The sequence below is a fragment of the Ranitomeya variabilis genome, chromosome 4, assembly GCF_051348905.1.
Source record: "Ranitomeya variabilis isolate aRanVar5 chromosome 4, aRanVar5.hap1, whole genome shotgun sequence".
In the NCBI taxonomy this organism is placed as follows: Eukaryota; Metazoa; Chordata; class Amphibia; order Anura; family Dendrobatidae; genus Ranitomeya; species Ranitomeya variabilis.
Window position 1 is genome coordinate 482,444,949 of NC_135235.1, and position 26,402 is coordinate 482,471,350.

At 40.5% G+C, this 26,402-nt stretch overlaps 1 protein-coding gene across 2 annotated transcripts in view; it reads right to left on the reverse strand.

Moving 5' to 3' along the window:
- Window positions 1-26,402, reverse strand: part of LOC143765335 (rho GTPase-activating protein 39-like) — a 99,432-nt gene that overhangs the window by 38,213 nt on the left and 34,817 nt on the right. For both annotated transcript variants that reach the window (XM_077251892.1, XM_077251893.1), the window contains exon 3: window positions 5,257-6,502. In XM_077251892.1, the coding sequence (XP_077108007.1) occupies window positions 5,257-6,502 (1,246 nt within the window). The remainder of the gene's footprint in view (window positions 1-5,256; window positions 6,503-26,402) is intronic.

Here is a 26,402-nt window from a genome sequence, read left to right on the forward strand (position 1 = left end):
TCCTTTTCATACTTAATTTTCTTTAAACAATGTTTCCCACCCAAAAAAAGCAGCATGCTATAATTTATTGGCCCATTTACAAAGGTTGATGTCAGGCCAGTGCCGAGCTGCTTGTTTATTGGCTTGTTTACAGGCCGACTAGTAGTAATGGGGACAGGTCAATCACTAAGGGTGCTTTCATACTGTGCTTTGTCCCACATTTAGTGACCCCATTGGAGCTTACATCCAAACCCCCTGCAAAATGGGACTCGGGCATATACGCCGTCAGGGCCATTGACTGGTAATGACAGAGTAACATGTGTCCTGTCGTGCATAATTTTCAGAGTTTCCCCCTCCAGTTGGTGTAAAATTATGTACGACAGAACACACGTTACTCTGTCGTTACCATTCTAGTCAATGGCCCAGTTGGCGCACACACCCGAATCCTGTTTTGTGGGGGGTTCAGACGTAAGTCCCAATGGGACCACTGAGCGTGGGGAAGAACGCAATATGAAAAGGCCCAAATACGATGGTTCTGCAGCCATACACAGTTCATATTATTGAAAGGACGTCACACCATGAATTTTAGACATGCATAAAAATCAAATCAACTATGAACAAGCATTTTGCTCCTTCATTAGGTGACCTTTGACATGTTCACGCCGGCAGAAATTGGGAAAGTTTCTGTGAGCGATTATTCTGCAACTATCCAACTACGTCCAAAGGAGGCCTTCAAATAATTTTCTAGGACTATGATGGCCTATGCTAAGGGGTGTGTGACTTTAGTCACCCCCCACCCCCGATCATCTGAGTGTCAGGTTTCCTTATTTACCAGGCAGGGTGCTATACATCTTCTAGTAGCTGTGTCGGATACTGTAGCTCACCCCCCTTCGTCAGGACACCGGTCCAAAACACGCGTCGGGGTATGTGCCTGCACTTATATGGTACACCACCAGGTAATATGGACGTCTTTTGTAAAAACTATATGATTTCTGCACTTGAATGGCACTTTTTCTATTAAGCATTGAATACATCTTGTGCATTCTTATCTATTTATACTGTTCACACCTTCTTTGGTCCTATGAGCTGTTTAGATCACTGTACACATTCCATCTCTATACATGATCAGTGCATACTTCATTACTGTGAGATTTGTTCCTATTTGTACATGACTCCATCATTTATCTCACCAGTAAAGTCTGTGTGGTTACCGTTTGCTACCTGTGATCCACTGTTTGGTACCTATAGGTGTACTGTACTATTGTTCACCATAATCATTTCTGTAGTTGTGCCACCATTGTCTCACCATTTGTTCTAATGAAGGTGTTTTATTTCTATTTCGTGCTGCTTATATTGTGTGACCTCTGTTCAATCCTCTCTTTTTTGGTTTTTCATTACTTTACGAATGGTCTGCCATTCTTCCTAATTTCGCACGTGTGTCATAAATAATCACAATTATGATCATGTATTTACAATAGTTACCTAATAACGCTCAATGATATATACATGTGTTGTGAGTATTCAGTCTGCTTTGTTGTTTTTTATGTGTGGTTATCTGTGCAGGGAGGGGGAGGAGGCGAGCTGTGACCATGACCTACTGTGAACAGTGGAACCTTTTCATCAGTAATGATAATGAAATGTAGCCTATTATGAGGCTCAGTGATTAGAGTGAAATCTAAAAGATTTTGTAAAATATTAATAAGTGACATGTAAAATCTGTTTGAACATAATGGACTTCTAATATTAAGTGATATAAGATACCAGGGTTGTATAAACAAATGGTAATACCGGTTTTCTTCTATCGGCTGTAGTGACAGGAGGTGGACTTGTTTAGATGACAATACAAATCAAGGACTACAATGTCATAACAAGATGTGATAAGAAGTAAATGATGGCCGTGAGGCAGGACAGGGAGTTAGACTACAGAAGTGCTGCACACAGCCCAGGGAATGGGAGCGATGCGGAAGGTCACACTGAACTCCAGGTTATCGTGACTGGTAGCTCACACTATATACATTAATCATTAGAATAGTTGAAGGGTATCATTTTTAAGATTCCAGATGCTGTGTGATTTGAAACATGCCTGTTCACATACAGAACACGTGTACAAGGCCTCATTCAGAAGTAGAAAAAACCTCCGGCACTCAAAAAAAGATATTTCTTAGGAATATTCTGTGTAACAAAAGAATGTTTATTTACAGCCGGTATATGAAATGGACAAGGCAAGATTTCCGACATTTCGTCTCTCAGGCCTTTATCAAGGATGTCTGTCACCAGATGAATCGGTGTGCATGGCGTCCTCGCAGCCGGGAGCAGGTAACAAGTGTCAAGGCCTCATTCAGACATCAATATTTGGTCAGCATTTTGCTTCGGTGTTTGTAAGCCAAAATCAGGAGAGGAACCTACAGAGAAAAACTATTACTGAAACACTGACGCCTGTTCTGTGTTTTCGTGACACTCCTGGTTTTGGCTTACAAATACTGATGAAATACTGACCGAAATTACTGATGTGTGAATGATGCCTAATGCGTTATAATTGGTAAAAAAAATATTAAACCATACTGTTAACATTTTTTTTAATTTCAAGAAAAAAAGAAAAATTGAATGGCACAAAGACAAAAATCGACTTACTGGTGGAGATGATGGACTCTGGGTCAGCAACACCCTACACGGTATGTTCACGGTATATAGAGGTGCTCGCTGGGAAACACATGCAAAATAATCCAAGTATAAGAAAAAACAGCTGCACAACTCCAATCTTCCGTGGAATAAAAAAACTGTGTCCTTTATTTCATTTGCACAATGTGGACAAGGTTACAAAGGAGGGAAGGTCCCTCCTTTGTAACCTTGTCCACATTGTATTGTGCAAATGAAATAAAGGACACAGGTTTTTAATTCCACGGAAGATTGGAGTTGTGCAGCTGTTTTTTCTTATTCTTGGTTATTTTTTTTTTTTTAATTATCTGACACTTAAAATCCTGCGCAGTTTTGGATGTGACGTCAACATTGCCCATAACAAATTCTGATTCCAGCTACAAGTTAGCCACTGATAACCGGGTTAACTTGCACATCTGGTAGAGCCAAACCTGATGGTGCCTTTCACAAATAGTGAAATCCAGTAAAGTTTTACCTTGAAATATGTGGTATGTCCCTCCGGGTTTGGAAAGTTAATGACCACACCTAAAGACAACAGCCTCATGAAACAAGTTCAGCTACTCAGACTATGAAACTGCATGTTATACCACCAACCACTCATACTATGGCTGATAGTATGGGCTCAGTCAGACGGACATATAAATCGGAACGACATCTGAACGCAGTGCACGGACTGGCCGGCGGCCCTCACGACCTGAGCGTGAAAGCTGCATAGAAATACATGAAGAGCCAACGGCCAGTCCGTGCACTGCGTTCAGATGTCGTTCCGATTTATACAGCCATCCATGTTCATGTCCAACAACGTTGGCAACCATCCACAAATTTATGGACAATCTCTGAGACAATATGGTATTTTCATCCAATGTTCTGAAAAAAATGCGTTTGTGATTGCTTATATGAAGCTGGAAGGTTTGGTACAGATTATTGAGATTGTGTACAGAAAACCATAGCACTCGGAATATCTTGAATGTCATATGCTGACCTCTATTCATTGCAGTCTATCCATGTATCAAGAAGATGGCCAACCTAGATGTTTTAGTCATTCTGGACCTTGGTCATGGCCTGGTGTCATGTGGAGTAGTGTCAAGGACAAGTGCTGATAGCGCTGTGATTGGGCTGACCATCCTACCTCTGGCATCACCAAATCTCAAGAGTGCCGACTGTCTTCCTACTTGTAAATGTTACTAATGTGTTCCTATCAGTATCCTAGGTTATAGACAAGAATCACTTCTAATGTTTATGATCTAGTATGGGTTTCCAAACATCTATGTTTTCTGTGACTTTTTAGAGAACTTGTCCAACAATAAAAAAAAAGGGTTGGCAAGGATGATTTCTAAGGATTGTGGTACATTATCTTAAAGGAAAAAGATACACCCGAGTTTTAAGGCCACCTTTCACATTTGACCAAACCCACATATATAGGTATGGATTGGCCAACAGTCTAATGTGTATAGCGCTGGCATCATTTCAGCAGGAGAAGACTACAACGGGCGTGTTATTGTATGGTTGACTTTGTTATTACTCTGCCATTACTTTTACAGATTAGTTCTCAGCCATATTACAACATAATACAATGAATGCCTAACTATATGTCTTTCCCTGCTGCTTCTAACACCTATTTCTCACTGTTGCACTCATTCCTGGATCATGATTATTTTTATTTAATGAAGGTTGTTTTTCCACTTTTATTACTGTTTTGTGGGTTATTATTATTTATTTATATAGCACCATTAATTCCATGGTGCTGTACATGAGAAAAGGGGGTTACGTATAGAGTTATAGGGTTATTACCATGTTTGCTTCTCTGTTTGTCTGTTAACTTTGTTGGTTTACCCCTTCATTTAATCTATTACAGCATAACCTCAATTATGTATCACTAGATCTTATTTTACATTTCACACGCATTATGGGGCATTTTCTCGGTTGAGCCTATTAAATTTATATAATGTGTATGGGGGGGTCTAATGACGTTGGATGTTGATGTTTCAAATAGCCAATCCTTTTCTTTTCTGGGAGTAAAGCCACCGCCAGAGGAGTCTGGCATTGACTCCCTCATATGAGTGCTCCTGTGCATGGCGGAACCGGGAAAGATAGCTAACTAAAGTGTATGAGGGGGCTTTAGTCTTAAATATTATGAATTAAGTACATGTTGGTTTAGCATCTGCTAGCATACTGTGTCTGGTACATGATGTAAAAAGGGGGAAAGCATCTGGCTGGTACTGTAGGGGGCACATGGAGACTGGCGCTGTACTATAGGTCTCTGCTCTTTCAAAAAGAGGTTCTGTAGTAGGTGAAGTGTGTATAGTTAAAAATATTGTAGTATTGAGTTGAATAGTAGCAATTATGTGGGTATATGGGGTCATTCAGGTACTTGATTTTTAGGAACTCTTACAAGCTCTCTCCATGACAAAACTGATCAGAATACGAAATGTCACCAAAACCTGGCAGTTTACTACAAAGGCTTCAAGCCTGTAACCTAAAGCCATCTTTACTAAGAAAGAATAGAATATATATTTTATATCCTCTAAGTTAAATAAGTGAGGGATGTGCTTTATTTGTGGTTTGTATTTTTGTAATTGCTCACTTTTTTATTCTCTATATATATCAAGCAAAATAAAATACCTGTGATACCGTCCTTGTGGATTCAGTTGAGAGTAAACTTATCTGGCTTGTGACTTTCTTCTCCACAAAGTCCATCTTCTCATAGGTTCGTTTCTGTCGTACCACTTCTGGCTGAGTATTTGCTTCTCCTTTATAATCTCTCACTTCAGATCCAAGTCTATACAAAGACCTACTGCTTGATGTGAGGTCATCCCTTGACCCTCTGCCCATGCAGTTTTTTAAGGAGTCCGTCTGAAAACGCACCTTGTTATTGTCTGGGGCAATGTTTTCTATCATGTCTGTGTCCAGGCTGGTCTTACTGCCCCTTACTGCAGTCGTTCTGCAGACTACTGACCTCATTTCTGCAATTAGTTTATCATTTAGTGCATTGAGTTCACTGCTACTGCCCACTGAACCAGGTCTTGCCTGAGCCGTGCCTTGTCTTCTACCTTTCCTTTTTCTCAAGCTAGGAGAAGGGCCTGTGGAATAACCAGAGTCCTGTTGGCTTACCACCGTTGGGTAGTCTTGGGGAAGACTGTTTTGCCTGTTATGGTGAGCCTCCATGTTCTTGAGAACATTCGCTTCCAGGACTCTCCAAGAATGTTTAAAGCTGTCTTTTAACGCCAATGGACCAGGCTGCTGTTTAGGATAGGCATCAAGAGATCCAGTAGGAGAAATAGTTTGTTTAGAGGATTGATCAACATTGACCATGTGCTTTATATACTCTCTGCCAGCTGGGCTGTATTCCGTAGCAGATGGGTTTCTCTTGTGTTTACTTGGATGACCTGGGTAGGGCAGAAGTTTGGGAGTCTGTGAATGGCTCTGAAGACTATTAGTTGGGGACAAAGGCGGTGAAAGCGACTGTACAGTCATACTCTCGAAGTCCATCTCTGCAGGAGGCTCATCATAAATCGGAGACTCTAAAGATGGCTCATCATATATAGGTGGTGGGGATCCATACCTGGGGGAGGAAGGCTGCAGTGTCCCTGTAGGAGTCCTCTGTGGAGTTTGACACGTGGCCCCATTAGTCAAGACAAGACAGAATCCACCATTGTCTGTTTTCTTTACTTGCATTGATTGTTTTGTATCAATTCCAGGTTTTGCAGGCACAGAAGTGGGCTGACCATGAGCATATCCAGCAGCTCGGCCTAAAGAATTTTTTGGGTTGCTACTTTGAAGAGGTGTACAGGATGGAGACACTGGCACTTGTCTTAAACTATTCATTTTCACTAACATGGCTGCCTTTGTTCCAGGAACAGGTTGCCACCTGTAAAAAAAAAAAAAAAAATAGGCAAAACACAGAGTTAAGATAATGAAAGAGTAATCTAGTTCTTTAGCCTTTAAATATTAATGGTTAAATGATGATAATACATGATTCTCCCACCAGTTATACTTATACACATTATACAAACATTGGGAATTTAACTAAATCATAAAATAAAAGACCTATAAAAAAAATTCAAATATACAATAATCAGCAACTAGATTTTCATTAGATAAAGGTGCAAACCTTGCAAGGGAATATAAGTAACAAAGTGATACAGTTCATATCTATATACATCGTAACACAAAGATGGTACTCTGTTCCACCTAAAACCACATGAGATAGGAGGGTCATTGAACTGGTGAAATCAGGAAAGCTATGGAGAGATTTCTGATGTCAGAACATCTCTGAACGAGTCCTTCACACTCGGCCTCTGTGCATCCGCTGTCAGATTATGACAACAATGGGATTCTTGTACTGTTCCCAACTCAATTCTCACACAATTGCCTGGCAGAAGCTGAGCAGGGTGGAACCACCCTAATGTGGACAACAGGAAATAGTAGCCTGATAAATGGCGCTGGCTTCAAGGCCCACAATCATGCTTTTGTTAGGGTACATTTCTGTTAATACCATTGACAATAAAAAAAAATAGACAGGGTGACAACACTGGTAAATGAAAGTAGTTCATAAGATATGCTACATTATTATTATTATGAAATACCCTCCTGTATTTGTACCAATCACAGTATGATTCAATTATATAGTTTATTAATGAATAGTAAATATTCATTGTGAACCCAATATAAAATAAATTTCACTTGTGCATCTTTATATCAATGTAGGCTTAGGAATGCTCACTACTGTCCAACTTCCTCTGAGGTGTTCCGCGATGCTCCTGGGTCCATATGCAAAGCCTGACAGTACCTTCCATGCGCCATTTGTTATGGCACGCACAACACCTAGGCCGCTGCCCCTGACAGTCTTCCCTGCTGCTTTGTAAATGCGATTGGTCAGTGCCCTCACCAAAGGCCTCTATGGTCCATTTAGTCCGACTTGACTTTGGCCCATTAACGAGTGATGATTAACTATATACGAGATGACTGGTACTCGTTTATCCTTTTTTATCATTATGTCCTCATTTTTTTTTTATTTTACTGACTTATATAGCGCCATTAACTCCACATTTTACAAACATCATCTCCTCTGTCCCTATTGGGGCTCACAATCTAAACTCCCTATCATTATGTTCTGCAGACCAAACAACGTGATTATTCTAGATCGCTCAGCGCCTGATTCTCAGCACTGTGAGCCCTGTTTACACCGGATTATGCACTGTTGAAAACTATGATCATTTGTGCTGCGCAAAACATCATTTCACCCCATGAGTGAGCGTTTTACTCGATCAGCGGGTGATCTGCAGCCTGTTTACATCAACTCTCATTCACGATTATCTTGCACATTTCTGTAAAGGAGGAACAAGCAAGATAAAGTAAGATGGTAATGATACAGGCAAGTAGTCGACAAAGAGCTAAAGAAGGAAGAAAAGACAAACAGCTTAGAAAACATTAATCGGATCACGAGAGGGCTGCAGAACGTAACCTAAGCAGGAAAAGGAGTGGAGAAGGAGAGAAATTATATAAGAAAACAATAAAAGATGGAATTGAGGAACAGAGTGAATGTTTATAATCCATCAGCTCCTCCTCCATACAAATCAGTTTTTTACCAACGTACTGCATTTAGCAGAACATAGACTGTATTAACCAAGCTTTACTTCATCTGTGAATCATTTGAGAAAGAAAGTGCCCATTGTTGTCCCCTTCAGAAAAGCATTAGAGAGATTAGCGGGTCGGCTGTGGTCGGTAAGTGAAGGCGATGACCTCTAGTTTTCATTCAGTCATCATGTTGTCTTCACATTTTCCAGACAAAAAAAGGGGGACGCTATTTCTATACGCACTCTGCTTTATCGAACATACAATAAAGCAAAAATACACCAATGCTGTAAGTTATGCCTGGTGTCGTAGATTGGCTCACTAGGCTGCACATAGATGAAGACACTGGAACAAGCCATCTTCCACTGGTTTATTAAAGGTTCTGCATAAACCAGTGCAGCCTTAGCAAAACAAACATGTCCTTTCCTGCCCAACGGGAAAAAACCCATATGGCACAGTTCAAGTTACAGGGGGGTCCGCCTGCTCAGAAACACTCAACAAAAGTTCAGCTTTCCTTATAATGAAAACACAGATCAGGAGTTTGCACCTCCAGGCCTACCCAACCCTGAATATATTTATCATCTTAACTCCACCCACTCTACAGCTGTTCTCTACCTAGCCCTAAACATGGCCGATTAACCCATCTCAGCACTTAGTGTGCTGGAGTGTATTCCTAGGTTCATATCACTGAGGATAACAACGGTAGTGATACATTTCTCCCCTCCTCCAGTACTTTGCCAGTGACTTTGTCACACTTGTTTTAATAAAAAAAGATCTCCAGTAATCTAAGTCTCTAGATCTGTATCATATTCACTCCTTTGAGAGGAGGAATAGTGAACTATTCACAACTGGAGGTCTAGCAAATACAGTTTGCCGGTCTTACACAATCTATAGAAGAAATTCTATGAAATATCTTTGTTATTGGTCCATTGATCTAACCTTTTTGCAATTATGAACTCAAGTAATGCTGGACCCTGCTTGAGGCAAAACAGTTTTAAGGGATATCCAATTCCTGAATTTAATCAAATTCCTCAATTAGATATACAATGGGACTGAGAGGCAATGAATAATCCAGTCTAGGGTTTATACAGGCCAGCATTTCCTTCCAAAGTAGCACTATAAGTGAACAGGATCAAAACGTATAAAGAAGCCCATCAAGGTCGACATCTGCAAGGAGTTTGCATGTCCTTGTATGCACAGGTTTCCACCAGGTCCCATTTGTGCTCCAAATTTTACATACCCCGGCAAAATTTTTGCTTTCTTGGCCTATGAATGATGGCCTTTTTCTCCACTCATGGTTAGTGGTTGGGTGAAGTCATTTATTGTCAAACTACTGTGTTTTCTCTTTAAATCATAATGACAACCCAAAACATCCAAATGACCGTCATCAAAAGTTTACATACCCCATTTCTTAATACCGTGTATTGCCCTCACTAACATCAATCACAGCTTGAAATCTTTTGTGGTAGATGTGGATGAGGTTCTTTATTTTCTCAGATTGTAAAGCTGCCCACTCTTCTTAGCAAAAAGCCTCCAGTTCCTGTAAATTCCTGGGCTGTCTAGCATGAACTGTGCATTGAGATCTCCCAGAGTGTCTCAATAATATTGAGGTCAGGAGACTGAGATGGCCACTCCAGAACTTTCACTTGTTCTACTGTAGCCAATGACAGGTCGAGAAAGGCCAAGAAAGCAAATATTCTGCAGGGGTACGTAAAATTTTGAGCACAACTGTATCTCCCACACTCCAAAGACATACTGATAGGGAATCTATATTGTGAGCCCCAATAAGGACAGTAATGATGATGTCTGTAAATGTTGTGAAATTACTCGCACTATATGAGTAATATAATTAAATAAGAAGCCTCTGGAACCAAAAATTTGGTGCAGTCTGAAAAATCAGAATATTCAGTGCTATACATAAAAGAGGAAGGGCAATGCAATCTTATGTAACTGGGAAGCCAAAACATATAGAGAAATTAGGAACCAGAAAGACACTCTTACACTAATATACTGTGAAATTGAGGAGTTATGCCATTCTAATCCATTGGGGCCCAACTATTGAGACAACCAACAACCCCGAAAAACAAGGTATGATATGTAGCTACTCTCCAGCATCGACTTTGAAAGATAAAGAAGTGGTTGAGCTAAATTGGGTGTTTTCACAAGTGGTTTTCTTATGGTATAGTGGATAGTATAGCAGTATGCAATCACTCCATAAGAGGGGTTAACACTTGGAATTTCCATAGATGCAAAAAATTAAGGGGCCCTAAAACTTAACACTTCTTTTCCTTCTTCCGTATTTTCCCTTCAACCAAAACGTTCAGGGAATAGCAGCCAGATCCATTCCGCTTTGGAGTTAAAAAACTTGTATGGTAAATAGCCAACCTGCCATTTTCACCCTAGGGGTTGAGCCCTAATTTGATGCAAATGTGGACACACTTACAAAACACAAGATTTTTATTTTTTTTTTACCAGCAAGAAAATTTCCACAAAACTATATTTTTCTAAATGTGTCTGAACAAGTTTTCAGAAGGTGTACAAGTCTGGACATGATCCGAATACAGTGTGATGCCCGTGCCAAGCTTGCAGTAAAACCCAACTGTGGCGTTTAATACTAACCTCGGAAAGTTGCCCGTCTCTGCACTCTTACCTCGAGTAATGCTCCAGGTTGTCCGCCACACACCTTGCCTTTCCTTGTATATTGAAGGTTAGTATGAATTCAGTAAATATGTCTTTGCTCATTTTATAATCTCTATTTTCAACACTCCTCTCACTCTCACTCCCTAGTATTTAAAATAGGCTAGCCACAGCTCTCTGGCCCGGCTTTCCCTACCGCCTGCTCCCCAGGATAGCTCTTCCTGTCATTGTCAGCCTTTAATTACATGTTTTATTATGTTCTGCTCTCAGGAAATAGAGCCTTAACTTAAAAAAATAAGTGCCACCCTATTTATAGTTAAGAAAACAAACTCGTTACTGGAACGCCATGTAACCTTACAGCAAATTCACCAATGGATACGGACGGAGAAAACTTGTGCGAAATACAGGATACACAAACTTACTAACACCTGTGAATTATACGGAGATTACAGATTTGATCCATTTATCATTAGACAGCGGTGAAATACATAAAGCACGTTATTCAGAGCGAATTATGTAAGAGCCAATGACCTGCAAATTCATGGTGGCTCAGTGGTTAGCACTGTTGCTTTGCAGCAATGGAATCCTGGGTTCAAATCCCAGTAAAGACAACATCTGCAAGGAGATTGTACGTTCTCTAAGTGTTTGCGTGGGTTTCCTCCGGGTACTCTGTTTTCCTCCCGCTCTCTAAAGACATACTGATAGGGAATTTAAATTAGGAGCCCCAATGGGGACAACGATGATAATATCTGTAATGCATTATTATACAATGGCCACCTAAACATTGTTACAATTGTTTTACTTCAAAGCTTCCAATGGTTTACCAAAAATTAGGCATGGGAATCTGTCACTTCATTCATGCTGCCCACAGTACGCACAGCTTGAATCAGAGCCTTGCTGCACATCTGCACAAGTGGTGTCTCTGTGAGCCTTGCCAGAAATGTTACTCCAGTCAGGGACTGAAGTAACATTTTTGGCGCAAGAAATGCCACCATTCTTGAGTAATTTACCAGGCATAGCCACGCCTGACCAGCTCCTCCCTAGCTCCACGAATTTTGCCAGAAATGCCGCACACTGGCATGAAAATGAGAAGTGTCGCAACATTTTTTGCACAACCTTGCGTTGCACATAAAATTTGTGACTTTTCAAAGAAAAAGACTATAGGGAAAGACTTAACTAGTCCGATGCTGCCTCCCAACGGCTTTTCCCCAGTCTGGTCCAGATGATTGACAGGTCTCTCTCATTTTATACGTGTGAGATAACTGTCAATCACCCGCTGCGGGGTGAAGAAATGCTGGCTAGGGGCGGCACTGGACTAGTGAGGTCTCTCCCTATGAATAATATGTACCTATCTTTATGAATATTGTGTTGTTTCATATTTGCAATGCATGTTGTGTTAATTCATATTTGCAGCATAATATATAACTCAATTATTATATGGGGAATAAAATGTGGGGAGGAGAGTGTTTGTTTCAAATATAAGTGTCTGTGTCTTTCTTTCAATTAAAGGACTTTATTCAGGCTGTGTATTTTTTACAGTATGACTATGGGATTAGTAATGGTGGCATCCTATAGACGCCTCTCCAATACTAACCCCTGAGCTTGATGTCAGAGCCATAATACAGCTGACATCAACTCCAACCCTATTATCCCACTTGCCAACGCACCACAGCGCCAGATTTGGCACATCTTATTGATGCACCACTTCTGGGGTGGCGTGGTGCTGATGTTCTTAAGTTGGGGGGGGACAATATCCCTGGTCCTTTCCGAGTCTATAAATATCATCCCACAGCTGTCTGTTTAGACTTTGTTGGTTGAATTTACAGGGGGACCCTATGTCATTTTCCTTCTAAGGTCCACCAAAAACTAACCAGTAAAGGCTAAGCATGAAATAGCATGAAAACCTTTTGGGATATTGGCCCTTTCCCAGATTATTAACATCGGCTTTCCCTCTTCTGGTTATAAAAATACCATGGGAGCCTACGACATTTTTTCAAAATAATTATTTATTTTACACACAATATACACAGCAAGTGCTGAATACAACTCTCATCATTGTCTTCTGGTCGCGCTGATGTTAGAGAGACCAGGTGACAATGATGAGAGCTTCGTTCAGCACCCCAAGCATACATTTCACACTGATAACACATGAATGTCATCCGTGTGTCATCCATGTGCACATGTGTGGGACATTTTGCAGCCCGTTATGATAAAGAAAACGGACATGTCAGCATGTTTTGCCCACAGGCACACGGTCAGTGAAACCTTAATGACATGTGCGCAGACCCATTCTTTTGAATGGGCCTACGTATGTAAGTGTCTCCGCTACATGTGAAAACTGTCACCACACGTACCGGAGACGCTGACGTGTGAAGGAGGTCTAAGGCTGAGTACACCTAGTAGGCACGTGACCGCGGGTATGCAAATCACATACTAGCAGTCATATGATCACCCGCACTCGCTGCCGGCATCTGAGAATCCTGAAGTGTGTGATGTGCAAGCTGTGAGCATTTAAAAAAGTCTGCTGTCATGAAGACTCACTGCAGAGTTTCATCCCAAGCCTGGACAACCCCTTTAACAATCTTCCAGTATGGCCATTTTCACAAGTTACAAACTTGCTTAAAATTTTGCTTCCTGATTTACAGATGGAAAATCTGCAGCAGATGACAGTAGCAGCAAAGAAGATACATGTAGATATTTGCTGCCTGGAAATAGATCTGTAGATCAGTTCTTTCTGCAGATCTTCACTATTGGTTTCACCCGTCACAATGCGTAGGATGAAATACGCAGCAGATCTGAAACATAATCCACATATACCTGCATATTTAGTTGCAGATCCGTAACAGAAACCACAGTAGTTTTTTTAGGTCATTTCTAGACATACCAGGGCAGCACGGTGGCTCAGTGGTTAGCACTGCAGGCTTACAGTGCTGGAGTCCTGGGTTCCAATCCCACCAAGGATACCATCTATAAGGAGTTTGTATGTTCTCCCTGTATTTGCATGAGTTTCCTCCGGTTTCTCTGATTTCCTCCCACACTTCAAAAAAATACTGATGGGAATCTAGATTGTAAGCCCCATCGGGGACAGTGATGATAATGTCTGTAAAGCGCTGTGGAATTAATGGTGCTATATAAGTGAGTAAAATAAATAAATAAATACCCTAAATCATTCATCAGCTAATACATGCAATGTAATAGACAATAGAAGCTGCTTTTACATACTGGCTCACTATGCAAATGCACCGGAAGCATATGTAGTGATTTAGCTCTTGCAATTTGGTAGTTTCTCAAGCAAAACTCCCAGATGTGATAAAACATTGTTAATTATAGATATTATTTTGCGCAGTATTTATTACACGTACACCTCATTGCTCTGACAACAGGTAACTAGCATATAAAAATATATAAAGTATAATATCCTTTCCTGATTTCTCCTGGCCACATCCACTGGGACAAATTTACTGAAACCTAAGCTGCTGTTTAATTATTTCTATGTTTAGCTCTGGACACACTGACATAAAGGACTGGCTTGAGCGGCTGCCGCTCGGAGGCCTTCCCTGAATTGGCACCATTCATCAGAAGTGGACAATTTATTTTTAGTGCACAGAGTCAATATTTCCACTACCGTGCGCTCTTGTGCCGGCTGTAGCCGCTTGTTCGGTGAGCTGTTAACAATTGTCTCGATTGCCGAGGGGACGCAGTTCTGATACTGTTTGGCAGCGACATTCCTGTCTAAGTCACTTAAAAATGACATCTCACTGCATGAAATAGTGATATAATAGGAGGATTCCAAGCACAGAAAGGACCCAGAAAATTAACATCTACGCTGCTTGGCCAAGTCTTGCTCTGGCAGACTGGGGTCGTTCATATATTCCATTAATGCTGATTAATCTGATTGGTCACCATGCAATACACATGGCTACTTTAAGGGATATGTCTGGCCGGACGCAACCTCCTTTAGCCATCTGCTAGGGGTCTCAGGAGCTAAACCAAGAACATCTTGAATTTGAGAACCACCATATTTACCAAAGAATATATTGTGGACCGTTATCGGCAATAACAATAGTTCCTTCAAGTATAGATTAGAGGGGATTGGTTTTTTCCCACATATTTCAAACATAATTAGAAATATAATCAAGTTAGACCTTAAGCAGCTAATAAATTACTTCTAGTGATTAGCAGAGAAACAGGAAATCCAGGTTTTTTAGGTCACCCAGGACCAGGATTATGCATTCTTAACATTAGCACTAAGTAAATCCAAAAGAATTTTCGAATAAATGCAAAACTGGGAAATCAAAGTTACCTGCCATAAAATCTGTATGTGTGCTGTAAAGAAATAGAATAAAACTTCAAAAAGGGGGCTAGAGTGCAAAATGTCCTAATGCAAATCCTAATTACTGGTTGGAAATGCACTGTACATATTAGGCGTCACACACAGAGTCAGCATTGTGCAAAACAAGCAAGACTTTCCTCCGGGATGATAGGAAACTGCTAGATTTCCATCAAGCCATATTGTGTATATTGAGATGAAAGAACCCAAGCTGTAAAGTCCGGGGGTCATAGGGTGCTGAACTCCGAACACGGTCTTCTTTAATGTGAGAGAGAGAGAGACTCCCCAACCCTTACTATGACCATTTTATAGCCCTTATACAACACCAAAGTTCGGGTCCCCATTGACTTTTATGGGTTTGGGTCAAGTAGAGTTTTGGTATCAGACCCCAGCTTTGGACAAAAGTTTTGTTGAACCCGACGAATTAGAACATCCACGGGTCCGCACATCCCTAGTAGTGGTTCATGGAAAAATGGCATTACCGGCACGTAAAATTGATTAATTACTACAACTGCATCTCTAATATTTTACAAGGTTAGAAGAGCTTTGGCTGCCAAGTGGTAAAGTCACAATATAACTATAATAAGGCGATGCAGTGGCTCTGGGGCACAGTAGAAGGTTGCCAACATTACTTTTTATTTTTTCCGGACAGCTTACCAAAAAAATCAAGGACAATATTTTTTACGGACACATTGGAAAACCATAATAAATCATTATACATGACTATAGACCATAATTCTGATATGAAGACATCAGCTGCATTCACTTTGACCTGTAAATTATCATTTTCTACTTCATGTTTAAAAATTCACGGGAGCCTTCAATTTTTTTTTCTTACAGATAGACTAAAAATGTGTCTTATTTTTAAGGACTGTCCTGGAATTTCTTACAGGACGACAGTGAAAATTCTGCATGGTATTAGGGCCGCTTCGAAGAGAGCTGAGTTGACAGATGTGGCCGGTTCTGGGTAATATTTGTATGCTAGTATACCTTTATTTATCCACCCAGTAGTAGAGAACGTTGTGGTTGCAAACCATTGTTTAGTACACTCAGGAAGTGGCATGCCTCCAGTAGCCAAGTGAGAACAGTAATATTTCATCATTTTCTTTTATAGAGAGAAGGAAAAAAATATATATTTTGTCTGGTTACCAATTGTGAAAATTAATGTGTTGCTTAAGAAATTACTAATGTGTAATGGCAGCAAAATTTGGTAAACGTAGGCCGAATTCACATTATTTTTTTTTTCTCATAAGCGAAAAAAAATAGGACCAATTTTCATCAATGTGCAAGATCCACTTTTGTCCCCACGTTTGTTTTTTCTATCCATGTGTTGTCTGTTTTGCTTGTATGAAAAAAGACAAAAACCTGACGGAGGTTTTCCCTCAGCATTAGGGCTCCTGCACGCGACCGTAAAAATTGGAAGTGCCATCTGTCATTTTGATGGATAGCACTTGTTTCCATGCTATTTTATGGGGCTGATTTTTTTCCTCTGACTTGCATGAATGCAGGATTTGCCTCAGAGAAACATAGAGCATTCGCCCATTCAACTCTATGGGTCCATGGAAAAATCGGACCGCTGTTGGATGACATCCGAGTGTGGTCCGATTTTCACAGACTGAGAATATAGAGAAGGTGGAGAAACTTTTTGTTTCTCCAACTCCGAGAAAATTGGATCCCACTCTGATTATCTTCTGATCAGAGCGTCATTAGCATAATCGGCCCGATTTTCTCAGATGAGAGAAAAATGGTTGTGTGACCCCGGCCTTTTTCAAAGAAAAACGGACAGCACATGGATGTAATGCAGATGGCATCAGTGTGATGCTAGTTTTTTCCATGGAGCTGTTAACTTGATTGTATGAGTTTGGTCCTCACATCAAACCAAATGTTTTTTTTTTGTTTTTTTCTTGGGAACCATCAGTATGCATAAAGGAGTGTGAAAGGTTATTTGTCTCATAGTTTAAAAACAGATAAAAGAGTATGTGAAACTCAGATGTGTGAATGGGGCCTTACTGGTGCAAAAAAAGTAATTGAATGATTTTAAACACAAGACAGTCAATGGCATGTAATCAGCCCAAGTTAGGATAACAAGTCACCGGAGACAGAAATTCTTAGCATCAATGATAATTTACTATTAAATTGATAGGTTCCTAAATATTGACTACTTTTACAATATGACTTTTCCCATGGTCAGAAGTCAAAGGCTAATTAATGATCAGTCAATAGATAATTGACTATTCACTTAATTAGCTACAAGTCATGTGTAAAAAGGTCCTTGAAGGAGCAAGGTCCATTACACCATGCTTTGAGCAAATCTTGAATTTTGTAAACAGGACGTTGAGAGCCGCTAAGACATAAACCATGGACAGGATGATTTCCTGTCATACATCACGACTTAGACGCATGTCAGTGGCCCACAGATCAGCCCAGACTGTGTATATAGTATACCTTCACCATCTATTTTTTTTCCATGAACATACAGAAAGTGTATACCGTAAATCCAGAATTTGTGCAGCTGCACAATGAGCCGTGAAACGTATTTAGGTTATAAAAACACAATGTAACGTCATGCAAATAAAAGTGTTCTTATCTTTTCGGTCAGGTTTCGCTTGTGACAGTCTCCCCTTCAGGAGAGGAGCATATATATTTCTTAAAGGGAGTGCTGGTGAAAACACAAAGAGGCAGGTGAGTTTCCTGTCCTCGACTCTATTCATTCTCTATGGGGCTCCGGATAAAAAAAAAAAAGTGCTGAGCTTGGCAGCCCCATAGGGAATGAATGGAAAGACTGCCCAACATTTACACTACCGCTCTGTTCTAAAGTGCCCCGTTCGGCCAATCAGTGTAAGTCCCAGCGGTCGGACCCTCACTGATGAAGACCTAACCTATCCTGCGGATGAGTGATTAAGGGGTTGCCCAGTGAAAACCAGGTAACTTTATGAATGGTAATCCCATGTAAAATAAGAAAATTACAGAATTTTAACAAAGAGGTCACACTGGTAAACACATCATCCATTCTTTATACTCCTTGTTATATTTGCTTTTTTGAGGAATCTGTGTGACAAGAAGTGTGGCTGTCCAGTTTCACAGTCATTGACTCTCATATTGCTAAATTGTACATTATTGATGAAGGCTGTGTTTTAAAGCTCATTTATTTGGTTTTGCTTTAGTTTTTTTGTACTTTGTACATACAGGGGTGTGGCTCCCCCGTTTTTGTATGTGTATCTTGTTTATATATCTTTCCCCAGCCATGTGCAAAACAGTCAGGTCTGGTTCCTGCTCTACCTCCATCTATTTTGTGGCCTGCTGGCACATAACAAGGTAAACTACATGACAGTGTATGGCCCAACTCGTTTCCCTGTAACCATCCCCTATATTAATTTACTCCCCCCCCCCCCACAGTCTCCCATACCCCTTAACGTAGAATAATGATACATAGGAGACTTTCTTTTTGGATATATTTAGCCACAGTGGCCATTTATTAACAAACAACAATAATCAATGAAAGAGTTGGGGGAGGTCCTTGCGGATCAAGGTCACATGTACAATAAAGTATTTTAATATAATTATTTTACCCTCAGCTGTAACCCCAAGCTCGACACCATATTCAGTGGTAAAAGAACACCATCACTGGCTCCCAGGGAACACCCCCGTCAAGATCCCCACTAACAGCAAGATCAGCCGAACAGTAATACCATTCTGAGGGGAACCATCTCTGTAAATTCCCCCCATAATAATTCCACCAACCCCAAGGACCCCCCCCCGACCCACCTCCACTGCGACACTCAAAACATTTTTGACTTAACATAAGTCCATTATAACAATATACAATATAACAACATATATACCTTTCGATAATAAATCCCTCAATTTCCTGAACAAGAAGGTGGGTGGGACTCTTGTTACTGATATCCCCACCAAAATAAAACCCCTTTTCCAGTACTTTTCTTTTTATACCTCCCCTCTACTGTCCCCTCCCACTCTTTCATGATCCAATCCTATAGCCCCCATTCAAACTTTATTTCCCTCTCCTGGCCCAATCACAGTCATGTAAAAGATGTATAACTATGTGCTTAATTGTAAAACTCTGGGCAAAACCGTCAATGAAAAAGACCTGGGTGTATGGGTGGATGACAAACTCATATTCAGTGGCCAGTGTCAGGCAGCTGCTACAAAGGCAAATAAAATAATGGGATGCATTAAAAGAGGCATAGATGCTCATGAGGAGAACATAATTTTACCTCTATACAAGTCACTAGTGCGACCACACTTAGAATACTGTGCACAGTTCTGGTCTCCGGTGTATAAGAAAGACATAGCTGAACTAGAGCGGGTGCAGAGAAGAGCGACCAAGGTTACTAGAGGACTGGGGGGTCTGCAATACCAAGATAGGTTATTACACTTGGGGCTGTTTAGTTTGGAAAAACGAAGACTAAGGGGTGATCTTATTTTAATGTATAAATATATGAGGGGACAGTACAGAGACCTTTCTGATGATCTTTTTAATCATAGACCTGAGACAGGGACAAGGGGCATCCTCTACGTCTGGAGGAAAGAAGGTTTAAGCGTAATAACAGACGCGGATTCTTTACTGTAAGAGCAGTGAGACTATGGAACTCTCTGCCGTATGATGTTGTAATGAGTGATTCATTACTTATATTTAAGAGGGGACTGGATGCCTTTCTTGAAAAGTATAATGTTACAGGGTATATACACTAGATTCCTTGATAGGGCGTTGATCCAGGGAACTAGTCTGATTGCCGTATGTGGGGTCGGGACGGATTTTTTTTCCCCAATGTGGAGCTTACTCTTTGCCACATGGGTTTTTTTTTGCCTTCCTCTGGATCAACATGTTAGGGCATGTTAGGCTATGGGTTGAACTAGATGGTCTTAAAGTCTTCCTACAACCTTAATACCTATGTAACTATGTGGGCGTCTGCCTACAAGTATGGCTCCAGCCCTTTCTAAAGTTACGGTACATCTTGTCGAGGTGGGATGGCTTTTTACGCTCTTTTGATAAAAATATTGTCAACTGAATACCCTATTTACTTACTGCAGGGTATTTGCTCATTTTACTTTTATGCTAGGTTATGTCTGGTATATGGCCACAGTGTGAATGTGCACCTACAAGCTGCACTTATATCAACAGGTGTTCCAACTAATTTAGCTTTGTGTTTTAAAGTATACCTGTCATTTCTGGAAAATGTATAGAAGAATGCCTTTAGCTCCTCCTCATCTTCCCTTCCCTTTCCATAGACTCTTATAAGCACCAATTGTCATCTCCTATGTTAGGAATCTGGAAATCTAGCTTCACCTAATACATATAATATATACACATAACACACCATCATAAATTCTAAGTTTTTTATTTTCATGTTTACTATTGTTTTATATACAAAAAAATTAAAACAATGATGATTTTTTTAGCAGCTCTTTTTTATTAGGCTGCATTTTATCTCCTGGATGACAGTTTAGGATCATCCACAACACTCTATTAAACTGAATATTTCTCACTACATGGTTCCGCATATGTTCCGTTAAGTAGAACCATGGGAGTTCAGGATGTTAAAGAGCTGACGTATCACGGCTGTCTGACATGGGCCCTTAGGCAGATAGCTTTACTGCAATTTGTGTTCGCTTTGCAACAGAATCCACAAAAAAGGAAACGTTGTTACTTGATTTATTTTTAATTTGTGGAAGTTGCTCCTGAAAACCTATTTCTCAGTTACTGCCACAATCAGATGTGAAAAATCAAGAAATCGAAATACAAATATCATCCCCCACATTTACAGCTGTCTGTGTCACCAGAGAACACACAAACCTCAAGTTCCATCATATGACACTAAGATGGTCATCTGACAAGCTGGAGGCTTATCTAGAAGCAGAACCAGGGGAAAGGTCCTGTTCTCGTTTTTGGGCAAATACAGCCACATGAGGCAAAACTTCCTCTTTGTTTTCAAAATAATAATTTTGGCTTCTTACATTAAAAACATTTAGAATTTAGAGTCCTCAGTGGTTGATACCTTTTAATGGCTAACTGAAAAGATAGTAACAAATTGCAAGCTTTCGAAACTACTCGGGTCTCTTCATCAGGCATAGACTAAATATAGACTTTAGTCTTTGCCTGATGAAGAGACTGGAGTAGTCTCGAAAGCTTGCAATTTGTTACAATCTTTTCAGTTAGCCATTAAAAGGTATCAACCACTGAGGACTCTCAATTCTAAATATTTTTCTATCTACTGGCTAACGCGGTACCAAGATATATATCTTTCCTGTACATTAAAAACAATTTTCTTGCAAACTATTTAGACTTATCTCCTTGACATACTCGAGATACTCTTTTTGCGTCATGATATTTGATTGTCTATTCACCAATAATATTCCCTAAAGCAAAGCTATAGCTGCACTCTTAAACACATATAGACTGAAAGATCAATGGTCATTCACACTATCTTCTTTTCTTATGTCGTCATCTATACATTGGACTATTGTGACCCTATGGCCCTGCAATCTTCCCTTCCAGACTGCAATGACTGGTGAGATCGGCATAAGTGACATGGAATGTTAGAGGAACAGTCACACCAACAAAAACTGCCGGAAAATTGCTGCTGCCTGAAAGCAGAGACATCTGCAACAGTAAGTAGGCAATAAGGCATGTGGATAGGAAAAGGAACCACTGTAATTACCTCCAATGGTCACTTGAACTTCATCCTAGAATGGCTTCTCATCTCTTGGGACCAATACAGCTGTCAGATGCGACATCATTGCAGTTGGTCAGACTGTGCATAGACCCCTGCGCTTTATGCAAATGAAGCTAATTGCATGTGCAGCTCAATATTAGTTTCTCAACCTAAACAGCAATAAACACAACGCCTATTTTTATTACGGTATCTAACCTGGACTAGGACATTACAGGTTTATTTACACTGGCTGAAATTAAGAAATTATCTTATTTCCCTTTTGCCCATCTAAACAGGCTGCAAATCACCCAATGAATGTGAAAAATTCTTGATAATCAAGAGAAGATTTTTTAACCTACTTATGAATCATTGTTCTCGGCAGCACAACGATTGTACTAAATATGATTATGTGCACATGAAAAAGCGGTCAGCTTATCTATACAAGCTTTTAAACAGCCTTGATCGCTGTTAACGTCTGCCAGTGAAAATGCCCCCTTCACTAATCTGTATCTGTCCGGAGGACACTTTTTAAACTACAGAATTAATAACTAATGGTTTTAACTTTAGAGAAAAACTTTTGAAGTGACAAATCGTGGTAGAAGCGGTTTTTAGGTTTATAGGGGTAAATCCTGCAGATAAGTTCCTTTTAATTTTATAACAAAACATTTAGATTTGCCCTAAAAAGCCCTTGGTTTGGGGCTGGTATGTTAGAAGTACCAATGAATTACTTTACTTGCCGTAAGTGTTAATATAAGATAATAAATGTGAGTCAAACAATAAGAAAAAAAAGATTGGAAAGGTTTTAAATGCTACAAGAGAAAAACGAAAACAGCTATTTGTCACAAGAACGGTCATTCCATTGCCACCGCATGCATTACAACATGCACATATGGTCTCCTATCCCACAAACATATATTGTGCATCGCAGACAAGTCCAAGATGGCATCTCCACCAACAAATAACAGCTGTCACTTCTGATTCATATTTCTCTTCATACTAAATTACTCAGCGCACCTGCTGCACGCCTCTGTTAGGACTCAGACCAGAAGCTATTTCTGTGCTTATGGCTCCTGTCCAGCACCTGTCCTTAAAAACTGGATGGCGCACAGGAGTATGCCAACATATAACAAAGGTCGGGTTTATGCCGGACAGAAAGGTCAATGTGCACCAAATACAGCAGACTGGCTTAAGGAACCTGTCATGTGAAAAAAACAACAGATATGGGGTTAATCTGCAGGTTAATTGTGTTCTGAACCTGCCCGGCTCCAGCACTTAGAGCCCCGCTGCCAGGAGGAAATTAACTTTACTCCTCCCAGTAGCATTCGCATTTCAGTCACTGAGGTGGTGCCAGCGCAAGTTCAGTCACCGCTCTGTGTACAGTGAGCGGCGGCTGTATCCGCGCCCCTGGCGCTGACTGACAGCCGACTCTAAGATTGAGCCTGTTGTCAGTCTACCTGCTCCCCCTACCCCACACCCTTAGACCGCAACATTTTGCTCTAGAAAGGAATAGAGAGGAACATGTTAATCCAGGGTGGAGAGAAGCTGGAGGAGACCTATCACTGACTAGCCATCGGAGACGCATCATCCCTGATCGTTTTTTCTCTGAAATGCAGCAATGCCTCGGAATAAAACATGCACAACTACAATAGCACAGCCACTGTCTGATTCATGCTGCATAAATCTGCTGTCAGGCTCTTTTAAAAGAAGAAAAACGATATATACAGAACATAAAGGAATCGAAAATCTGCCACAAAAAAGTCCGAAATTAGTAAAATGTCCAAAAAACTGCTTTATGTATCAGTGTTGCAATTTCTGTTCCTAAATTTCTGGTTCTCAAACTTTCACTAACCAATTCCTTTAATTTATTTCCTCAAAATAAGTATAGCACACAGAAAAATTAGAAAGGAGTGGGTAAACCATGGTAATAACTTAACGGAAACCTACCATGTAGAAAAACGCTATTAACCTGCAGATATGCGATTAATCTGCAGGTAAATAGCATTCTCAAGATGCCTGGCACCCACACCGAGAGCCCCACTGCCATGAGAAAATCAACTTTATTCTTTCTGGTAGCCTCCGACTTTCAGTCAGAGGGGCAGCTTCAGTCCCTCCTCAGTGAGTGGCAGCTGTAACCACATCCGATACTGACTGACAGACGGCTCAATGGTGAAGTGTCTCTGACCTTGGACACTAACGAATGAATATATTCTGTAACACATAAATGGGTGAGCCACCATTGGGGACAAGTTTTTTTTTTTTTTTACTTAAATGCATGTATTTTGGTCTAAAATTATTTTTGCAACCGGGATTCATTAAAAATTTTGCACTATTTTGATTTTACAGGCTCTCTTTATTTTCTGGCACAAAATGACCATAAATCAGCTGGGAGGAACTCCGTAAAAGATAGATAAAATGGAGTTACAAACTCTCTCGTTAGACTGTGATAATGAGCTTACTGACAGATACTGGGTTAGAGGTCAGCCATTTTCTCTTGTTAGTGCAGCTTTCCTCACACAGTGACCAGCACTTCTTTCCATACAATGGCCCCTGGTGGAGGGTCATGTCTCCAGACCTGTCCCATCAGCCTGGTCTGAAAAAGAATGACGAGTGGCCTGTAAGTCATTGTCGGGGCCACAGTTACAACTGCCATTTGCTATGCTCAGAGTGCTGACTGAAAGCCAGAGGCTGCCAGGAAGAATAACGTCAATTTCCTTGCAGGCTAGCAGTGAGGCTGCACGATGTCAGAACGCTATTAACCCGCAGATTAACCTCATATCTACGAGTTAATAGCATTTTTTTTAGATGACAGGTTCCTTTTAAGGCCCCCATACATGTTAGACTAAAATTGGCCTTACATCCCAACATAAGCAAGACAATCTCATGAGTACGGGGTCCTCCCGACAGATGATGTAGTGGAGGAGAGAGAAGGGTGAAGCACATCTGATTTTCGTTGGCCGATCCTTTTGATCCTAAGAAGATAGGCCACTACTAGAGGAGAGCTCTCTAATAGAGAACACATTAGTGCTCGGCTGAGTGGAGCGTTCCTATGTATCGGAGACTTAGGTGAGAGAGCAGGAGGTGGATCCGCGTTGGCTGCACTGTTTTGGCATATCAATTCGTTCTGCCTTAAAAGTCCATATGGAGCAACGCTTTCAATGTGGTTTCCAAGCTTAAAAAGAAAAATGGAGACTTTTGGTCTGACCCAACAAGATGCAGGAACACTGAGAAATGTAAATAAAGGAATGTTTTCCCCATATTTGCACGGGCTTCCTCCCACACTCCAAAGACATACGGATATGGAATGTAGATTGTGAGCCCCAATGGAGACATCAATGACAATGTATGTAAAGCACTGTGGAATATGTTGCCGCTATATAAGGAAGCATGATAAATAAATATTATAGTAATAGTATGTTCTATTAGTGTTTTCCCTCAAAATAGTTTGAATGAAAATACAGTTTTAGATTTTTCTTTGGTAATATACAAATTTTATAACCTTCTTATGGGCAACGATATCTGAAAAATATCTTGAGAAGTTTCCTCAGCCGCTTCAGAGTAGACAATGCTGCAGCTGTCTGTCCTCCCTTTGGATGGACTTTACAAGCTGCTCATGAAAGAATCCATTGTAGGAAGGGAGTGAGATCTGTACACTTAGATCTGCTGGCTGCACGGAATCCAGCAACAGCTGCTCTATTCAGCCCATGTTTTGTGTCCCCGCCAGCCAGATAGCTGGGTATATTCTGTCTGCATAAGACACAGACCACGAATCTGCATCTGCAAGTGTGAAACGAAGGCCCTTCAGCTACAAGCCTGCACAGGAGCATGGACCATGCTTCCATGCGTCGTTCCCTTACAATGTCTCTATACACCAGAGACCAAACCCTACACCTTCAGCACACCAATATTAACTTAAATATTGCTTGGTCTTCGTCTCTTGCCAAGTGATGCATTTCACAGTAACAGATGTACTGCCAAAATGTGCTGTGAGTTGTCCTTGTAGGAAGCAATGTCAGGAATACACCAGTCGTTTTCTATGAGCCAAAAAGGATACAAAAAGGACAGATCAAATAATAGCGAGGAACTATCATCTCTGTGAAGAAAATCTGGGTCTGTGGGAAGGTCTCCGTAGAAAGTCTTTCAATGGAGAAAAAAAATTTTAGAAATTTTTTTCTAGTCTTCTGGTCCACAAAAACAGTTAAAGTGTAAAAAGATCTCATTATTTTCCCCGTTTATGGAACCAGGAACTTCCCTTTCATAAAACTTTTGAGATTTCAATTTCACAGCAGTCAGAAGCTTTGATCCATGATGGTCACGTCTACATGTGAAGAGAAATCGATTTTTTTACACACAGCCAACATTTCAACCTCGGACCTTTTTTCAAGGTATAGTGTGCAGCTGCCTCATATTAATACATATGATGTTCTTCAAATAAATATATATTCATCAAAATGCCAGAGTGGTCTACTATTTTGATTATTGTGGGTTCATCTAATCCCTACTACTGCATCTGATTTCACTTACCAAGTGTGCCGGCCATATTGTTTTTCTATATA